Raw genomic sequence first — 17,748 nt, forward strand, 5'->3', positions numbered from 1 at the left:
GGTTGGTTGGTTGGTTGGTTGGTTGGTTGGTTGGTTGGTTGGTTGGTTTGTCCTTAACTTGAAGGTTAAATTCAGCAAGTATTGTTGGCCCTCTGCAGGATGTAAGCAGGAGCTATATCCTGTGAATTGTGCCAAGAAGATATGTTGCCACATACTTAATTCTTTCCTAGGGATATTGCAGGTAGACAAAGTACAAAATGAAACAGGTCAAGTACATCGGAGAGAGACAGAGGGGTAATCTCCAGTGCATACCTCTAGCTTTCTTGTAAGTTCTAGATGCCACTTTCCTTCATGTGGTCCACACAACAACCCTCAAGGTCCTGTCTGTAAGGAAAATAAAGCTTATAATTTGTTATGATTAGTATTAATTTGTCAGTTTGTCAAGACCTCAGATCACTTGGGAAGGAGTCCCTAATAATGCCTTTGAAAGATTACCTTGATTACATGAATTGTGCCATGAAGACATACTCATTGTGGGCAGCGCCACACCCAAGGTAGGGTTCCTGACTGCATAAGAGTAGCAAAGGGAGCTGAACACCAGCATACATGCATGATCCATTGCTCTTGCCCGTGGATGTGTTGCACTTGAAGTTCCTGCAGCCTTGACTTCCCTGCAGTGATAGGCTGTAACCTGGAATTGTGAGCCAACGAAATCCTGTGTCTCCCCTGAGTAGCTTTCTCAAGGTATTTTATCACATGAGGAAAAGGAAACTAAGATGCAATTGTTAAGAGGTTTGTTCTCGGGCTGGAGAGATGGCTCAGTGGATAAGAGCACATGTTGTTACTGCAGAGGACCTGAGAAGTCCTTCACTCCAGTCCTGAGGGATCCGATGCCCTCTTCTGACCTCTGCAGGCACAGAGTAGTGCACATACATAAGTGAGGCAGAACATTCACACACATAAAATAAGATAAATCTTTAAAAAAAAATTTGTTATGGAGGCAAATGTGAAAGGATAAGTTATATTCCTGTAGCAAAAGAATATGGTGTCCGATGGAAACCACACTCAGTATCCCTAAAACTGTGAGGTTTTGTTTAGAGTTTGAAGGTTTTGGCCTTGGATGTTAGGAGGGATTTATAATAGGCCCTCAAATAAACCTTTTGGACATCCAAAGTGTTAAGCTTCTGCAGGAGTAGGACAGGCATGTGTTATTATTTCTATAAGGTAATGCATGGCTTCTCAGAAGCATTAGGTGAAGCACTTAGGAGAGTAGATGTAAGCTTCCTTATTTAAACAGCAAATAGGATGGAGGAAGGGAAGCTCTCTGCCTCCTGTGCCCACATAAAGCATTCCCTTTGGAGTAAGAGTCTCTCCCTGTAACACAAGTATGTCATCAGCTGAGTGACCTCATTATACGAAAACAGAAAAATGTTGAAACTTCCCCCAGGATCCCACAGCCTTTCTTTTTTCTTTCCTGGTAATGAACTTCTACTTTTCTTCACTCTTAATCTGTTTCTGTTTTTGTTTTTGTTTTTTTAAGAATCCCTTTCTCATTTAAGAATGCCCTAGTTCTCCCATGACTGTGAACCAAAGAGAGCACACATCTACAGTGACCTTCGTGTTGCTGTGATAAAGTACCTGAGAGAAGTAGCTTATTGGGGGAAAGATCTACTTTGATTCATAGTTACAGAGGATTCTCAGTCCACTGTGACAGGGAAAGCATGGAGTTCAAGTTAGAAGTATGACAGAGACACCTCACATAACAGCAGACCAAGAAGAAGAACCAGAACTGGAACCAGGGCACAAAGTGATAGGTGTAAAGGCCCATATCTAGTGACCAACTTTAACCAACCATGCCCCACCTCCTGGAGATTCCCCACTCTCCCAAAATAGCACCACTGGCTGGAGAGCAAGCATTCTGAGCACAAGTCTGTAGGAGACATTTCTTATTCAAACTAATCAAATGGCTAGAAGTTGGCCTGCTTGTTGACTAACAGTCTCATAGGAAAGCTGTATTTCTAGAACTTACTTATAAGCTTGTCTGTGTGTGCAGGATAATCTGATCAGCAGGGATATGTACCCATCCTTTTGAAGTCAGAATTTTGATGGTTAAAGAACAAGTCAGCTCACACATTGGTTTCAGAATCAATTGACTTTGCTAGTTTAAACCTAGCTGCTCATTATTATTTGCAGAAAACGAGCCTTGTCTTTTGAACAGAAAATAAAATGAAGAGGACCAACATATGTCTTAGCTCTCTGCCTTATTTAGAATCATAACGAGGAACTCAAAACTAGGTTATTGGAGCCTACTGTGGTGGTGCACATCTATTACCCTAGCATGTAGAAGCAGGAAGATCAGTTCAAGACCATCTTCAGCTCTATACCAACTGCCAAGTTCAAAGATAAGACTTTGACCCTGTCTCAAAAAGCACCCTTGAAGAAAAAGGACCCCAGAAAAAAAGTAGGAAGGAGATAATTTGGAAGTTTAGGAAAGAGCAGCTAAATAAAATAAACAAAATGAGTCAGGAACTGTGGTGCATACCTGCAATCCAAGCATTCAGGAGACAGGGGCAGGAAGATTATGGCAAAGTGAGTCCAGCCTGGTCTACGCAGTGAACTCCAGCCACCTAGGGGTACTTAGCAAAACATTATCTTAAAAACAGAAAGAAAAAAGGAAATGATTATATTATTGCAGATAAAGAGATTGATAATAGTGGCAGAACCTGAGGTCTGTGTGTAAAGTGCACCTAAGTATACCTAGATGTGGACAGTATCATAAAAGAGTAATCTAGTCTGGAAAGTACCTTCCTCACAAGCATAAAAGACAGAATTCAGTCCCCAGAACCTACATAAAAATGTTGGGCATTCCAGTTCCCCAGGGCTCATAGCCAAGCAGTCTAGCTTCATCAGTGAGCTCCCAGCCAACCCCATGGGTAGTCAGTATTCCTGAAGAAGAAACCCAAGATTTTAAATTGTCAACTATTCACAGCTCCAAGTTAGACTCCAATGCAGCTAACTCTACCCCTGTCTTTATGTTCTCTGTACCACTATCTATACTTTTTATCCAGGCCCTTGGAATACTTGCTTATCTTCCTCTACTACCATGTTGCACACACATGTAAACACATGCACAAAAAATATTGCTGAGAAGTTTCCATTTAGAATAACTAGAATCCCTTTTTATTAATAAAAGTTGAAGGTAATGAACAAGAGATACCTGATCCAGTGAAAATCCCTGACATATTTCAGAGACTAAGAAGCTTTCTAAATAACCAGATCACTTAACAGTTATAAAATGCCTACAGTGTCCAAAGCATGGGAGTAGAGGAAAATAAGCAAGTATGCCAAGGGCCTAGATAAAAAGTATGGATAGTGGTACAGAGAGCATAAAGACAGGGGTAGAGCAAGCTGCATTGGAATCTAACTTGGAGCTGTGAATAGCTTGGACAGTTTAAAATCTACAGTCAGTGCTTGGCTCAGTGGTAGCACATAACATAGGCATTTGAAGACGGGAAGAAAGTTAGATGGAGGGGCTGCTGTCACCATCCTCACTGATTCTGTAAGCTCATACACTTTGTCATCATTCCTATTTTTATTTTTTCTAACTGTTCAGCCTGATAACACTATCAAAGGATCTCAAAATTATTTACAAGACCTAATAACATATTATTCTCAGAGCAAGGAAGATGTAATTGCCACAATTTTCTAAATAGGAAAACTGAAGATTGGAAAATAACTAATTTGATCTCAGGTGAGAGCAGAGATCATTATGTAGCGGCTGTCATCTCTGTACACATAAGAATAGGATTCAGAAATAATTACTCTACCAAAATTTGATCTCCTAAAGTGTTCCCAATGAGAAGTCTCCTGAGATCATTCTTCAGTGTGTTTTTTCTATCCTCTATAATATTTGAATTTACTGGGTTAACCTTTCTTTTCCTGCCATGACAACTATCTCTCCTTTTTCAGTTTATCACTTTCTTGACAGCTGATAGTAGCCTAAGCTAATATTATAACAATTTTAGATAATATTGCAAATGTACAAGGACATCCTCATATGAATCAATTAAAGAAGTCACAGTAAGTTGCCATTGAAAGTGTAGCAGCTGCATCCTTGAAAACAGATGCTCTTCTGGGTGTGAATGAGTCCAATTTCAACTAATTTTTAAGACCTAAACAGATTTCAGTCTGGTTAATGTTGGGCTGTGGAGCCACTTGAGACATTCTAATGCTCTTGACTGATTGCTTCTCCATGACAGTTAGTGTGTTGGCTTTCCTTGAGAGATGCAGAGTATTTGACATGCCAAGGATTTTATGTCAATAGAAAAAATGGGGGCCCAAATCTCTGTTGTAGCAAGGTGGACTGACTAGTTCTAAAAATAAAAAGGCTACAAGAACCAACACTACATGCAGGGAAAGCTCATGAGCTGTAGGAATTAACTAGAACTGCGGTAAACTTTATATCTGAAAGCTTCCTGAACAGCCCAGAAAAAGAGCTATACCAAGCGACTTCCTCATCCCCACTCTTGCCCCATATTGTACCCAGAAAACTGAGAGAGTAGTGAATGGTGAGTTGTATTTTTCTTTTCCTAATCTTTACAATTAATTATTATGTGCATTCTTTGTTGTGTTGTGCTAGTCAATTAAAATCACTAGTTCAATTTAACTAAAAGGGCATTATTGACTTATATAATGCCTCCAGTTATTCTCCTGACCAATTATGGAAAATATATGATTCTTGCCCTAAAGGTGTTAGTGATCTGGTTGAGAGACAAGCTAATAATAAACAATCAGTTTATTAACAGTCACATGAATGGGATTTGATAACTGCTCTACTAGAGTTGGATGGAGAAAAAATATATAGATAAATCACTAGTTGTGCCCTAGGATGGATGAGTAATTATTTAAAAAGTATAAACCACCACAAGTATTGAATGATAAAACCTCATGATAGAATTAAGAGATTTGCTTTAAAGTGTGGAGGTCAAAAGGTAAGATTTAGGGAAGGGATGAATCACAGAAGAGAAAATGGTACCAGAATGTTTGAGAAGAACCGGAATGTTTTACAGAAGTAAATCATAGAGATTGGTGGTACAGCTTAGTGGTGGAGCATGTGCCTGGCATGGAAAGCTCTGTGATGCCCAGGAAAGGCAGCAGGCATGGAAAGCCTGGCTACAAACCCCGTGCTTGGACCCCCTAGCACTGGAAAGTCTTATAATGAGAATATTATGATGAACCATACTTATGCCTCAGGTAATTAGCTCTATCTACCTTGTGTTTTATTAGATTTGAAAGATCAAGCAAGAGGCAGAGACATTGGTTACAGGATTCAAAGATGAGAAGAAGTCTAAACCAAAGAAGTAGCACTTGGTGTAGAAAAGAAAAATAAATATTAGAAAAATAAATGCTAACTAGTGTAAGCAAAAATTGGCCTTTAATGAAAGAAAAAGTCAAAGATAATATAGTTTAGATTTCACTGGTAGGAAGGTAATTTAAATAAATTTTACAAGGAATGATAATGTGTTTAGTTTTGAGATGCCTGTAGGATGTACAGAGGCAGGAAGGTTTTTATAACGAGTTAATGAAATGAAGTTTTAAAGCCATGAATTTATGAATTCATAAATAATAGAAGAGGTGTCAGAAATGTCTGAGCTCAGCCATACTCCATAGAACTAAGGGAGACCAGTCGAGAAAAATGGTCCCAGGCAACCCTAGCTAGCATTTATAGGAAGGCTGAAGGAAGAGGATGCAGAGATGGGAATGCCAGAGAGGATGAAGAGCATTCAAGAGATGAAGTGATATTAGCCAGAACAGATGAAAATGGCCAGTGGTGCTTCATGTAACAGAAAGTTTATATGGTGTTAGCATTGGAAACTATCCTGTGGGTTTGGAAATTTGAATTTTATAAATAGATATCAGAGTAATTTTAATAATGTAGTGAAAGTAGAAATCTGATTGTGGCACACTGAGGCATTAGTAGGATGCAGGGCTGTAGAGAAAGCAATTGTTGAGGGCTCTTTCCAACACTCAGCAAGAATCTGAGATCTTATGAGGGAAAGGAATACGTGCTAAAGGAGGGTAGCATGAGTGTGGAGGTTACTAAGAGGGTAGCTGGCTGGAGAAGAACAGAGAAGTAGTGTGGAAGCATTTTAATTAACAATTATATACAATATATTTTGATCATCTTTTCCCTCTCTTCCATCCCCTCCCAGACTGTCCCCATCCCTACCCACCCAGCATCATATTCTCTCTCTGTGTGGTCCAAGGTTGCTCAGCCTTCTGAGCATGTCAATTATGTATGTCTGTGTTAGTTTCCATTTACAGCAAGGAGACGCTTCTCTACTGAAGGCTGAGTGAGGCACTGGTCTATGGGTAGAGCAGTGTGTCACTAGAAGTCATTCATCCATCCATTCATTCACTCATTTATACATACCTGCAGAATAATAGTCTTAGGTTTTTCTTCATGCTCATGACCTATTGTCTCAGGGTCTTGGCCATGTTAGCAGTGTCAGGTATAGAAGTCATCCATGTAATGGGCCTTAAATCTAATATTGCTGCCATCTGCTTATGTTGCTATTGTCCCACTACATCTTGCAGCCAGGTCACTGTTGTGAGTTGCAGGGTTTGTGCCTGGGTGGTATCCTTCTCCAGTAGCATGCAGGGTACCTTCCAGCACCATGAAGGCTAGTCTGTAGGAGGTGAAGCTTCTAATTGGGCCAGTACGCCCTTCCCATCAGCTTGTGGAAAACTTTTTTTGAGATTAGAATCAAAAACTTCCTTTTAGCAATGATCTGCTCTTCAGTTTTTGTTTTCCTGTCAGTGAGTTATAAAACTAGCCCTGGGCTAAAGAGTGCTTTAAGGCAGTTAGAACAAAGAAGAGGACTCAAGAGAATTGCACCTTGTGGTGAAAGGGGGACTCAAGGCCTCAGCTCTATGGTCCATGCTGAGGGCCTTCAAAGGGGAAAATGAAGCAATTCCAGAGTTAAGGCTGAGTGTCAGGTGTATGGCAAACAAGCAAGGTAGGAGAGGGCCAAAAGAAGTGATGCTTGTGACTGGCTGTGACTCCAGACCTCACTCACCACCAAGTTATTACTCTTTTCTGTTCAGGGGATTTGAGAGGGCCTTTGTTTTCCTGATAGAGCAGGAAGTCTGAAGTCAGCAGTGCTGGGGCTGGCTGATAGTTAAACAGTAAGACCTATCTATTTCTTTTTTTTTTTTTTTATCAAGTAGAACATTTATTAAAGGTAAAAGGGAGAACATAGCCAGACAGAAGGGGACATCTTGGAGAGTCCTGAATGGACATGACCCTGAGCCACATCAAAAGAGGGAGCAGCAAGAGCTAGATCAAGAGGTCAGGAGGGTAAATGAGACATAAGAAAGAATTATGTGTGGAAGGACAGCTGGGAGAAGGGCTGCCCAACCTTTGGTATAGAAGGCAGGGTATGCCAGAAACAACCCTGTAATAGGTAGGGAGTAGGGATGCTGTGAGCACCTGGAAACCAGGTCTGTTTCGTTTGTCAGTTAGGCATCTCCTCAGGGCATGAGACTCAACAGTAGGGAGCACTGAGCAGACTGAAATGGTTTAATTATAATGTCAGAGGAGTAGATACAGAAAATGTGGTACATCTACACAATGGAGTACTATTCATCTATTAAAAACAATGAATTTATGAAATTCTTAGGGAAATGGATGGATCTGGAGAATATCATCCTGAGTGAGGCAACCCAATCACAAAAGAACACACATGGTATGGACTCTCTGATAAGTAGATATTAGCCCAGAAGCTCAGAATATCCAAAATACAATCCACAAACCACAAGAAACTCAAGAAACTCCACAAACATCCAAAGTATGGATGCTTCATTCCTTCTTAGAAGGGGGAGCAAAATACCCATCTAAGGAGTTGCAGAGACAAACTAGGGAGCAGAGACTGAAGGAAGGACAATCCAGAGACTGCTCCACCTGGGAATCCTTCCCATATTCAGTCGTCAAACCCAGACACTATTGTGGATGTCAGCAAGTGCTGGTTGACAGGAGCCTGATATACTGTCTCCTAAGCGGCTCTGACAGTGCCCTACTAATACAGAAGTAGAGGCTCACAGCCATCCATTGGACTGAGTACAGGGTCCCCAATGAAGGAGCTAGAGAAAGGATCCAAGACCCAAGGAGCTGAAGGGTTTGCAGTCCCTTAGAACAAACAATATGAACTAACTAGTACCCTCAGAGCTCCCAGGGACTAAACCATCAGCCAAAGAGCACACATGGTTGGACTCATAGATCCAGCTGCATATGTAGCAGAGGATGGCCTAGTCGGTCGTCAATGGGAAGAGAGCCCTTGGTCCTGTGAAGGTTTATGCCCCAGTGTGGGGGAATGCCAGGGCCAGGAAGTGAGAGAGGGTGGGTTGGTGAGCCGTGGGAGGGGAGAGGAAACAGGGTTTGGTTTTTGTTTTTGTTTTTGATTTTTTTTTCAGAGGGGTAACCAGGAGAGGAGATAACATTTGAAATGTAAATAAAGAAAATATCTAATAAAAAAAAAAGAGTAACATAAGCTTCACGGTTCAGACAGTAGATCTTGCCAATGTGGTAGTGCATACCTTTAATCCCAGTATGCTTGAGGCAGAGGCTGGAGGATCTATGAATTTGAGGCCAGCCTGGTCTACAGAGTGACTTCCAGAGCAGCCAGAGCTACACAGAGAAATCCTGCCTTAACACCCCTCCCCGCCAAGAAGAAATATAGCAAAGGAGCTCTCAAAAATAATGATAATGACCTGAACTAGGGTAACAAGGGAGAAATAGAAAGAAGTGAAATAAAATATATATTGAAATTTAAAAAAAAAAAAAAAAGAGTTTGAAACAGGCTTTCTGGTCCCGTATTCCTCAGGGACTAGACACATATCTTCGAGCACACCAACAACTCTCCCACCTTTCCCTCGAGTTGTGCATTTTCAGACAGGAAAAATTACATTCCATTCCTATTAGGTAGACACAGCTATATCAGTTTCTCCAGATATGTGTTGGTTTAAAAGAAATTTGGTTTCTAGAAGTAAGTTAATTTCCTCATCCAGAAGGCTGAATACCTTGGTCTGTGCTCACCCAAAAGTGGCCAGGCTGGCCTTTTACTGATTATCTAAATTTGATTACCTGACTACTCATTCCTAATGCCAACTAAGGCCAAATTAGAAAAGCTCTCACCTTCCTTGCTCTTCATCCCTTTATTTTCTTGGCCCCACCACTACAAAGTTGGTCAGTGAATTCAATTCTTAAACAACTGACCTGATTCTTGACCTTTACTTCCTGCATGAGGAAAAGGAGGAGTAGGGGGAGAAAGGAGTGGTACCAGCCACAGCTGCTTCTTTTACCACAAAAATCAGCAGTCTCTGAGGGGCGCCACGGGACTCTAATTGAAGCTTTCCCAGATTGTGACACAAGGCCACTTCTTTCTGCAACCCCAGGGCTGCAGATAGTGAACATTGCATATGTTCACGAGAGTGAAGATTAGAAATGAGATTGCCTTATCCATTGTCTCTGCAAAAGAAAAGCTATTTCTGTTTGAGAGCACAAGATTCATCTTCCTCCTGTTAGAACAATGGATTTGATAGAGAGAGCTCCAGTTTCCTCAGCATGAGCGTGAGCTAGGAATCTTAAAAGATCCATACTTACATATATAGTGGCCGCATGTGAATGATCAGATGTCAACCTTTCTCACAGTCAGAACAGCTGCTCAGAGTGCATGTCTTAAAGAGGTGATCAATTACTAACATTTTCAAAGTTCAGGACGCATGGGGCTGTGGCAGAATGAAGAGCAGCCTCCATGATGGATACAGAATCAGTCTCCAGAAGGGTATGTGCAGATGTGTGTGCGTTTGTGTGTGTGTGTGTGTGTGTGTGTGTGTGTGTGTGTGATGTAGGTATAAGATGGGTGGGTGAGTGAATATGGTGTGTATAGGTATGGGGTGTGGTGTGAGGTATGTGTTTCCAATAACCTCATTTCCTGCCGATAAACAAAATCTATCAACACTGTCACTTGACATTTAGAGTCAGTTAATTCTTCTATGCTGTCTTTGCCACGCTCAGCATTCCTTTGATCAGTCTATGTCTTCTTCCTTAAGAAAGCTTCGTAAACTTCAGGAAGCCTTCAGGAATTTACAAGCCAGCATTTCAGGGAAGCTCTGGGCATAAGTTATCATGTTACTTTAATACATGTCATAGTTTCGCTATAACTAACAATCAGACAAAATGCACAGCTTTCCAGTACTCCACACTGCTCCTGCCGTGGCCACTGCAAGCTTTACTTAGCAGCTGAACCTGCCATTTGCCTATTCTGTTTTGGATTTTGGTTTTATTGTATTCATTTTTTGTTTCGTTTTGTTTTTCATTGTGTGTGGTCAGTTTTCACATAGTAAAATTATTTATTTGTATAATAGAAATGGAGAATTTCTAGCTTTTTAATGGATTCTACCCAAAATATTTTTTTATAGTATTTGGTCAGTTATAGTATTTTGGAGCTTGAGACCATGAGAACAATGTTAGAGTAATCTCTGCCCCTTCTCATTGATGAATACAGACAATGCTGTGGACTAGACTTTGTGTCACAAAGGAAAGGAATTCAGAGCCTTAAAAGCCCTAAAGTGCTTTGAAATATTATAATAATGTTACTTAAAGTTGCTTTCATCTAGCCTGCCACATGAAACATTATGATGGCAGTGATGTTGCCTTGCCATAAAACAACACGAATAATATTATCATTTGAGAGGAAATGCAGTGTTTTATGTCCACTCTCCAGGAGAGCGAGTTAGTGAACAGTGAGGGTAGTGCAGGGATTATTAGAATTTTAAATCTCCATCACTGTATTCTCCTCCTCCTTCCAGGTCAGTTCCCTTGAACAGCATTCACTTGGTTGTGCCTGTGCCGCAGTGTTTTAATCTTAGAATCTGACTCTCAGAGGAACTTTAGCCTTAAAGGTTACATGCCTGGATCATGTTTCTGGCCCTCTCTTGAGCTTGATAGTCCAGGGAAAGACATAATCACAATGCGTACTACCTCGGCCATGTTGCCTCCTACCCTGTAAAGTCAGTTAGTGACGTCTCAGTGGGTCCTGTGCTGCCCTTTTTGTAAAGGACTCAGGTACTCCAGCTGAGAAAAGGCTTCTGTACCAAAGAGGCAAAACATATTGAAGACTGGAAACAGAACGTTGAGATAGATGGGATCATTCCTGGCTGCAGTTATTAAGATATAACTTGGACAAATAAAAGACTAAAGGAAAGTAATGGCTTTTTATGTTTCTGATTTATATGAATACTGAGAAAGCTTTACGTGCTAATATTTTAGTTTTCCTATGTCAACCCATGTACCATTATGGGACACAATTGTTCCTACTTTACACAAGATACTAAGGCAGAGATATTTGAAGAAATTTGTTCTTGCAACATGCTAGAGACAGGAGGTAAGTACGGCAGCTTAGAGTCCTGAGAGCTAAAAGAAGTCTTGACTAGTGTGACCAAATTATCGCTAGTGAGCTCCAAGAAACCATGAGAAGCTTAAACAAACAAAACTCCTACTTCATCTGCTCAGTATTTTCCTAAGAAATCTATTTAAATGTTTTAATATTTTATTTACTATTCATATATACAAACTTGTTTGGATAAAATCCACTCTCTATCTCTTCCTTTATTCCCACCACCATTCCCCCTCACACAACTTCACGCACACTCTCCTTTCTTTTTAAGTGTTTTAGTGCCCTTAGTCTATTTAGTGCTGCCTGTATGTACTAGGTGTAGGACCATCTACTGAAGGATGAGTAGTTGCTCAGAGCCTACACACCCTAAGAAAACTGATTCTCCCTCCCCTCTACAGCCATCGGATGCCAACAGTTCCTTACATACTGGTGGAGCTTCATGAGTGCCTCCCCCATCCATTCTAGAGTTTTGGCTGACTTAAACCTGTACAAGTCTTGTGCACTGTGAGTTCATGTTCGCAGCTATGCTGCCTTGTCCAGCAAACACTGTTCCACTGCGGACATCCAGTCCCTCTGACTCTTAAATCCCTCCATACCCTCCTCCTCAATGATCTTCAAACCTTTCTCGGAAAGGATATAATATAGATGTCCCATTTAGACATGGCATGGGCCGTTGTTGACTTTGTGTTTCCAGAGTTAGTGATGTCTCAGCAGATCCTGTGGGCCCCAAGTCCAGGAACCCTTCTTCCAGAAGACCCAAGCCCTCTGCTCTGGCAGAGAGAAGAGTTTTCACACAGATAAGCAAAAGCATACTGACATTTAGAACTGAGCACTCCACAGTCTCAGCATATTGGCCTATTGTGGTTCTTTGTATTAATCGCCATCTACTGTAAAAGGAAGCTTCTCTATTTTGGGTTGATCATGGAATCAGTCTATGGGTATAAAGATAAAAACTTAAGAGGCATTTATTACTATGTTGAGTTAGCAGAATAATAGTAGTAGGCCTATGACTTGGCCAGTCATAAATTTTTGGCCCAGTTGATGGTACTAGAAGTGAAGACCATCTTAGAGGATGGGCTTTAAAATGAAACAGAAAATAATTGATTACTCTCCTGATACTTCTACCATTATTATACTGATGTATATATCTTTGCCAAACCAGTCATTATTATAGCTTACAAGGTTCACTGGGTGAGACTGTTGATGACATTTCTTGTCTCATAGCATCCATAGAACCTTCTAGCACTATGAATCCTAGCTAGTAGGGAAGACCTAGATCATTATTAGCTTGATTTTTTTTTCCATGTCCTATAATTCAGATATGCAGTGTCTTCAGCCGTAGGGTCTTATTATCAAGCTCTGGAGGGAAACCAATGACAATAGCCTTGGCAATGTATATGAAATCCTATTGACCAGCAAATCAAAAAGAAGTAAACAATATCTGGTGCTGGGCTTCTTATGTTATACCCTATAGTGTCTGAAGGAAGCACTGTCCCCTTGTTATAGGTTAACTCCATTTAAGTGTGTGTGTATTTGTGTGTGTGCACGCGTGTGCGCACTCATGTAAGCTTCTATATTAGTAGGTTTCCATATTATATTTTCAGAGGACTTAAGAGTTATCCTCCCCCTATACACCCTTCTCTACCCTCATCTCCTACCCTAGCCCCTCATGTTCCATTACTGCCCTTTCTACATTTATATCACTCACATTCTATCCCCCTTTTCTTTGAAGTCCCCTTATGTCCTCTTGCTAGTTTCCCAACTTCTGTGCATTCTCCAATGTAAACATAAATACCTAAAAATTCAAAACTAACACCTACATATGAGAAGGAGCGTGTGGCATTTGTCTTTCTGGATCTGAGTTTTCTCATTTAGAGTTATTATTTCCAACTCTGTTAATTTACCTGTGGATTTCATAATTTCATTTTCTTTGTGGCTGAATAATATTCCATGTAATCCAGCCCATTTTCATTATCTACTCATCCATTTAATAGACATTAGACTGATTCTATTTGCTGGATTTTGCAAATACACCAGCAGAGAATATAAATGCACAAACATCTCCATAATAAGATAGGAAGTCCTTGGAAAGTTAGAGGAAGTAGCTATACTATTATCCTAAAATGCCCTGTTAGGGCCTGGCACTGCTCTTAAGTTACATGTGAATTAAATGTGGCCCACAACCACCTCATTCTCTCTCACCCCCCAGATGTTAGACCTCAGTACAAGTGCCATAGCCTCTAGAACAACCCAAGTGATCACTTCTTATAGACTGGCTAGCCTGCAATGTTTATTCTGAGACTTACATTTCAGGAGTGATCTAGGACAGATGGAATACTTCTGTCAATAGGGTTTGAGAATTATGAAACAATTTAGTCCAGTCGTTTGGAGAGATTAAAGACTGGGGAAATGTCTCCTGGGAAGGGAAAGACTTGAGAGAGGTCAACAGAGGTATCTTCAGTACTGAGTTCTGACCTGCCTGAGAATGACTGCAGAGCTAAGTACAATTGATGCCAGGAAAATTCTTGAAGTTATTGAAAACAGATCCAGGGGTTATGTCAGCTCAGGTATTTCAGATGTATAGTCAGCTGGCTCAGGGCTGCTAATTTTCCCTTCATCAGTGTTGCTGTGAGCGTGCAGCCAGAAGCTGAAGAGTAACTTAAATATACAGGAGACACAGGCTACACAAGCTTGTTCAGGGCACACAAGCTCTGAAACTGCTTCTGTTTCGGGACATTGATTGAAGCAAGGGAATGACTGTTGTAATCATAAAAAGAGAAAGAGCTATAAGAATATGTTCTGGCGAGGTGTAGGGGAAGGGGGTGCCTCAGCAGGCTCATTCCGAGGCATCCCTTCCCCCTGAGGGACCAGACACCCGCCTGTATAGTATAGAATAGAGTTTATTTAGGGCATGGGGAGGGGAGCTAAGAGGGTAGCAGAGGCAGAGAAAGGCAGAAGGAGAGAGTAGAGAAGTAGGGGAAGGCCATGACCACGTGGAGAGAGGGAGGAAGGGAATGGGGAGAGAGGGGGAACAAGGGGGAAGAGGCAAGGGAGAAAAGCAGGAGTAAAAGAGAGAGGAGGGGGCAAGCAGCCCCCCTTTGGAGGGCCAGGCCTACCTGGCCATTGCCAGGTAACCATGGGGAGGAACATACCTGGCTGCTGCCAGGTATCTGTGGAGGTGGAGTTTATACAGAATGCTAACACTAAGGAAGAACAAGACAGGACTGGTGAGCTGCCTCAGTGTGGAGTGGTGCTTTATCTCTGGCCACCACACACTCTGTGGCACACAGAAACATGCGTTCATACTCACAAATAGCAACACACACAGCATTAAGAAGTAAAATAAATAAAAGTAAAAACAAGAGTCTAGCGTACCTAAGACTTCTAATGCTGCCAAAGTAGTGAAAACAGCAAGATGGCTAGATAATCTACACCGCAGAAAAACCTGTAGCTATCTAATGAAATGACTGCTTTTTGCCTTCTCTTCTTCCAGTGCTTTCCCCTGCTCAAGAGAGCCATGTGAACATGGACCTTCCCCCACTGTCTGAACAGATCATGCAGACACTGAGTGAGCTTGCCAAGTCCTTCCAGGATATGGCTGACCGCTGCTTGCTCGTCTTGCATCTGGAAGTGAGGTAGGACCCAACTAAGCACAGAAAATTATGGTGTCATGGCTCTCTGTGATGTAATTCACGTGTTGTCAGCGGGGGGTGGGGGGAATCAAGTGCCACCATAATTTTAGTTTTTGCTGCTGATGTTGTCCTTTTCTTATCCTGAGCATGATGTTTAGCAGTATTCAGTGTTCTTAAAGGATGTGAGCATATGCTGGACTATGAGTGAGATGACTCAAGGGTATGTGTCCTGTGAAGCAACCTGGTTTTGAGCATGCACACCAACCATATGGGTGATCTGAGGGCCAGCTAACAGGTCATTTTTACAAAGCTTCAGTTTCCTCTTAAAGTGAGAATAGGAGTTCTCACTTTACTTTAGATGTTATGAAGGAAATCTTGAATAATTTGTACCACTTCTGCCATGTATTAAGTCAAAAGTATGGACTCATCAGTATTTTTAAAAGTCATTAAGAAGTTATATCTAAGAACCACAAAGCCCTTCTTCAACAAACTCAAAACCCAGTTGAGGAGATGAAGGAAAAGAATGATCCAAGAGAAGGGTTTTAAGTATACCTTATTCCTTCCCCTGCAGCAGGAAGACACTGCCATTCAGATGCGCGTCTTCCATTGTCCACTCATTTGTTAAGCATTTTAACAGGTGTCTTCTCTGTACCGGGCTATGCTCTGAACACTGGGACACAACTATGAGCAAAATACTGCAGGTCCCCACACCTCTAATGGTGCAGCCAGCCAGTCACAAATAAGGCAACAAAGACACTCTCAGATAGTCATAGCTAAAGCAATAAATAACAATGAGAGGCCAGCGATGGCTCAGAGGGTTAAGCCACCTGTCTCCAAGTCTGCTGACCTGTGTGTAATCCTCGGGCCACATGATGAGAGGAAAGGACTGGCTTTCAGTTGTCCTCTGGCCTCCACACTTGTTAGCTTAAGGTGTACTCACACAAATAAATTAAATAAGTAAATAATTTTATAGCATGAACTGCAGATGCAAGCCACATAGCTTATACAGGTTGAGCATCCTTAATTGCAAATTCAGACCCGAAACTGCTCTTTGGACTTAAGCATTTCATATTCCCAGCAAATAATTCAGTGAATATATTATAAAATTCAAAAATGTTTGGTCCCAAGTATTTTTTCAGTACAGGATTCTCAATAGCTTCTACATTTGGAAATGTAGAAGGAAGGAAACAAAATGAAGTATATTTTGTTTAGCCATCCATATATGCATATATGCATGTAAGTACATATATATTTATATATATACATATATATCACTGACACAAGGTTAACAAAGAAACAGTGAGTTACTTTTCATTTTCTGTATTAAGCCTTGGCATCTTCACATTTTATAGTCAGAGTGCATCATAGTGAGGACACTCCACATGCTCAGTAGCTACATGTGGCAAAGGTACACTGGAAAAGACAGTGTATACAAGTTAACTAGGAAGTGAGTTGTTTAGACAGGACATATGGCAAAGTGACAGTAGCCATCCAAACAAAACCTAGACAAAGAACGTCTCAGGGAAGAGCCTTGCTCAGAAAGGTCCTAAGACACAGTCCAGGCAAGTTGGAGGCACAGAGAAGAGCCTAACACATTTGCAACCAGATGAATGGTGGAGGGTGGGTAGAATGATGTGAAGGACAATCTGGGCTCTAATTGTAAGCAGTTGTATGTCTGATACACTGGAGGTCTTCAAGACCAAGAGAACTGTTCCAAGTGTGTTCTAAGTATATTAGGAAGCCATTGGAGAGGCTTCTCCAATATAGGAGGGGTGCCAGTAATTAATATTTTTTAAAGGATGTTGTATGAAAATGGGACTGCAGAAAAACTAGGATTACCAGTTGAGGCCTGTTAGGAGCATCCAAGAGACAAAGTGGAAATATGAAAGATGTAGGACTTGGAACATATACTAAAAGTAGAAATCGCAGAACTTATGGACAGATTGGCTTTGAATGGGTGGCAATGAGATAAAGGCTCACATAATGAGTAGGGTTAGACAGGAGTGTTACAAGTTTGAGGGCAGCCTGGACCGTGCTTTTGTGGCCACATCACCCTGTGTGTGCCTGATATCATCTAACTGAAGCAGGACAAACTGAAGGAGTAAAAGGTCAGGGATACGGATTAGAGGTTTCAGAATACAAGATCTCAAGGTGTTCACTCTGAGAAGTTTATCACTACCTAGGCAGCGGTGCCAACCATTAGATCACCAGATAATCAGAAAGCCTGGTGTGACCTGGTAGTACATTTTCTTCTGTGGTTTTTGGAACAATATTAAAGTTGATTAAATATTTAATTTGAAGTTTCTATATCATCTATGTTTTAAAAGTATAAACACAAGTTTGGTTTACAGTTAAGAGGAATATATTTAGATTCCGTTAAAACTTGGATGGCTTTGAGGCATGTGAATATCACTTCCTTATATGCCACTTGCTTTTGGCATTCTTTGCCTTCCCCACAATGAACTACTTCTCTGTTGCTTGTTAGCACCCTGAGAGTGGAACAAAAGAAGTAGCCTGCAGGCTTGGGATCTGTTGTGCTCAGCATTATTCCTGACTTTATTTCTTATATTAACTTGTCTTGAAATAAAGCATTTCGCTATGTATTTTCTGATTTGTTTTACGATAATTTTTAGATTTGTTTTCTATTTATTTTCAAGCCGATAATGAAATGAAGCAGGCATTTTCTATGAATAGATAAATTCAGTGGACAGAGAAGAAAG

The 17,748-nt window shown here is 41.0% G+C and overlaps 1 protein-coding gene and 1 long non-coding RNA gene across 2 annotated transcripts in view; one reads left to right on the top strand and one right to left on the bottom strand.

The window, feature by feature from the left end:
* Nucleotides 1–17,748, top strand: part of Exoc4 (exocyst complex component 4) — a 750,249-nt gene that overhangs the window by 671,193 nt on the left and 61,308 nt on the right. Inside the window, exon 15 of the mRNA XM_031381454.1 lies at nucleotides 14,890–15,031. Coding sequence (XP_031237314.1) covers nucleotides 14,890–15,031 — 142 coding nt within the window. The remainder of the gene's footprint in view (nucleotides 1–14,889; nucleotides 15,032–17,748) is intronic.
* Nucleotides 1–17,748, bottom strand: part of LOC116098697 — a 62,347-nt gene that overhangs the window by 692 nt on the left and 43,907 nt on the right. Inside the window, exon 3 of the long non-coding RNA XR_004121912.1 lies at nucleotides 253–324. This is a non-coding gene — a long non-coding RNA (uncharacterized LOC116098697). The remainder of the gene's footprint in view (nucleotides 1–252; nucleotides 325–17,748) is intronic.

The sequence above is a fragment of the Mastomys coucha genome, unplaced genomic scaffold (assembly GCF_008632895.1).
Source record: "Mastomys coucha isolate ucsf_1 unplaced genomic scaffold, UCSF_Mcou_1 pScaffold20, whole genome shotgun sequence".
Classification (NCBI taxonomy): Eukaryota; Metazoa; Chordata; class Mammalia; order Rodentia; family Muridae; genus Mastomys; species Mastomys coucha.